This window comes from Morone saxatilis, unplaced genomic scaffold (assembly GCF_004916995.1).
Source record: "Morone saxatilis isolate NCDOM2014 unplaced genomic scaffold, NCSU_SB_2.0 Contig15, whole genome shotgun sequence".
Taxonomy (NCBI): Eukaryota; Metazoa; Chordata; class Actinopteri; family Moronidae; genus Morone; species Morone saxatilis.
The window spans coordinates 9,365,290-9,367,559 of NW_023339707.1; the positions used below are offsets into that span (position 1 = coordinate 9,365,290).

General features: G+C 39.3%; 1 protein-coding gene across 1 annotated transcript in view; it reads left to right on the forward strand.

Annotated features, from left to right (window-relative positions):
* Positions 1 to 2,270, forward strand: part of LOC118325046 (taste receptor type 1 member 1-like) — a 7,169-nt gene that overhangs the window by 4,040 nt on the left and 859 nt on the right. The window contains 2 exon segments of the mRNA XM_035657609.1: positions 1,446 to 1,581; positions 1,583 to 1,691. Of these exon segments, the coding sequence (XP_035513502.1) occupies positions 1,446 to 1,581; positions 1,583 to 1,691 (245 nt within the window).

The following is a 2,270-nucleotide window of genomic DNA, read 5'->3' on the forward strand; positions in this document are numbered from 1 at the left end:
TAGACTGAACTCCTTATAACATTATTTACAGAGACCCAACAATATGTGTGTCATTTGATTAAATAGATAATTCAGAGATACAGTAGTTCTGGAGAATTTGAAAATACAGTTTTCCCACTTTCCAAGTCAGAAACGCACAGACCTTTTTTCATGTATTTGGTGTCTAAAGTTATAGCCTAATTATGTCATATTAAGCTGTCCTTCCTAAGAAGCATCCCTTATTACTTTCTTCTTTCCTGGAGATAAAAACTGCTTATTCTAGATAACAAAAACATAGTGATTCCTATATTTAGGTAATTATACAATAATGAAAAAAACATACCTTTGAATATTATATTCGAATCATATATTTTTGCCAATAGATCCTCCTAAATGTTACACACTTGACCTATAACAGCGTGATGTTAAATTGAAACTCCTGTCAGTGTGTACATTTAAGTTACTTTAAAAATAAACTGGAGCAAGCAATCAAACATGTTTCCATTATTGCTGTGTGTTGACTGTATGTTTTCAATTATTTGATTTAAAAGGATGCATTAGTCATATGGTATACATGTTCACATAATGTTCACAACGATGCTACTTTAAATGCTATTGGAAAAGCAACCAGCTACTTACATGAACTGACACAACATATTTTGATTATACAATGGAAATGGGGAGATTTGCTTATCCATCCAGTATATGTTAAGATATTTCACACAGATTAAATGAAAACTTTACACCTGTTGGTGGCTGAAGAAAAGTTAAGGGCAAATGGATTCAGTATAACTAAGATGGTAAGACCATACCATTTAGCTCAACGGACGATCTGTGAGACTGTACTCCCCTGTACTTATAGTTTTATAATTACAGTCTCACAGAGCTGATAGCATGGCTGTAGACACTTTTCTCAGAGGTTCTGATTAATACTAAGAGATTTCAACCATCCTCGACACAAAAATATGAGTGCCTCTTGTTGAAATGTTAATCGTTGTGTATAGTTATAGCTAATTTCAAGATGCTTGTTAATGTATCCCTCATTAGAACAACCAAATAACCAATCAGAAATATATGTAACATGCAACATTAGCTTACAACAAAAGTTAATCATTTCTTCTGTATACAGTAATAGATATTCACTGGAGGCTACTACTGGCTAATTGTTTTGGTATAATTCTGAATGAGACCTTGGAAGTACTGCTGTGTGTTTTTTTGTGATTGAAAAATTATGATGTAAACATCAGAACACTGATCAAAACTTGAATGATCTCTCTCCTTTACCCACAGACGGATTTTTCAAAAGTGTAACCCTAACTTTATAAAAGCATTATCCCTCTCGATGTAAACAGAGAGATCCACTACAATATGCATCAACTGTAAGGGAGGACAGAATGGGTCTGGCAGAAGGAGAGTACATCGATTGCCTAGGTCTGCGGGGTGGGTGGAGTACATCCCATTCACAGGACGGAGTGGGCTATTAGTGGGGGCATCGATGGGTCCGGGCGGCCTGCACCTTGGGATGGGCTCTCAACACTACCCGCATTTTCCGCCTTCTCTTTGCCAATCAACTACAACACCCCTGGTTGTCCAGATGCTGGCCTGGGGACCAATGTTCTTCCTAATTTTAAGCTGGGCCTCAGTCTGTGTTAGTCTTAGTGGTTTTTTTACTTTGCGTAAACCAACAACGTTCGTTTTCGCTATCTTCACAGGTCTTGCCAGTTTCTTTTGTCTACACTGTTTGGTCCTGCGCGATGTTTTGTGGCTTCGCTCTTTCCAAATTGTTTGGCATTTTTCAAAATTACGCTGCCAAGTTCCCCTGAAGCTTCCCACAGTTGTGGATTGACAAATTCCAGTTGGACACATGGCCTTGGTCATCACTGTGGCATCTTACTCAGGCCACTCTTACCTTCTTATTGGCTATTCTTGCTGTCCCACCCGAAACTCCTACAATGAGACACTTTTGGGGTCCAGAGACAGACAATCATACTTCGGTTGTGGACTGATTAATTCTTTAAGAGCATGTCGCCTTTGTTTACTTTTATCTTGGGCCCTCCCCTTTGCTCTTATTTTCTCCTACCATGCGCGAAAAGACCTTCCCAAGAGATACACATGAGGCCCCAAAGCCAATAACCTCTGCCTGCTCCTGCTTCATCCGTCACCTGGACATCTCCACGTATATGTACCTTCTACCGTTGGAAAGTACATTCCCCACACTGAAAGGCCTCTGGCCCGTACTCCCCAGGTCTCTACTGCCTTTCTGTTGTTTATTCCTTCCCAAAATGTTACAT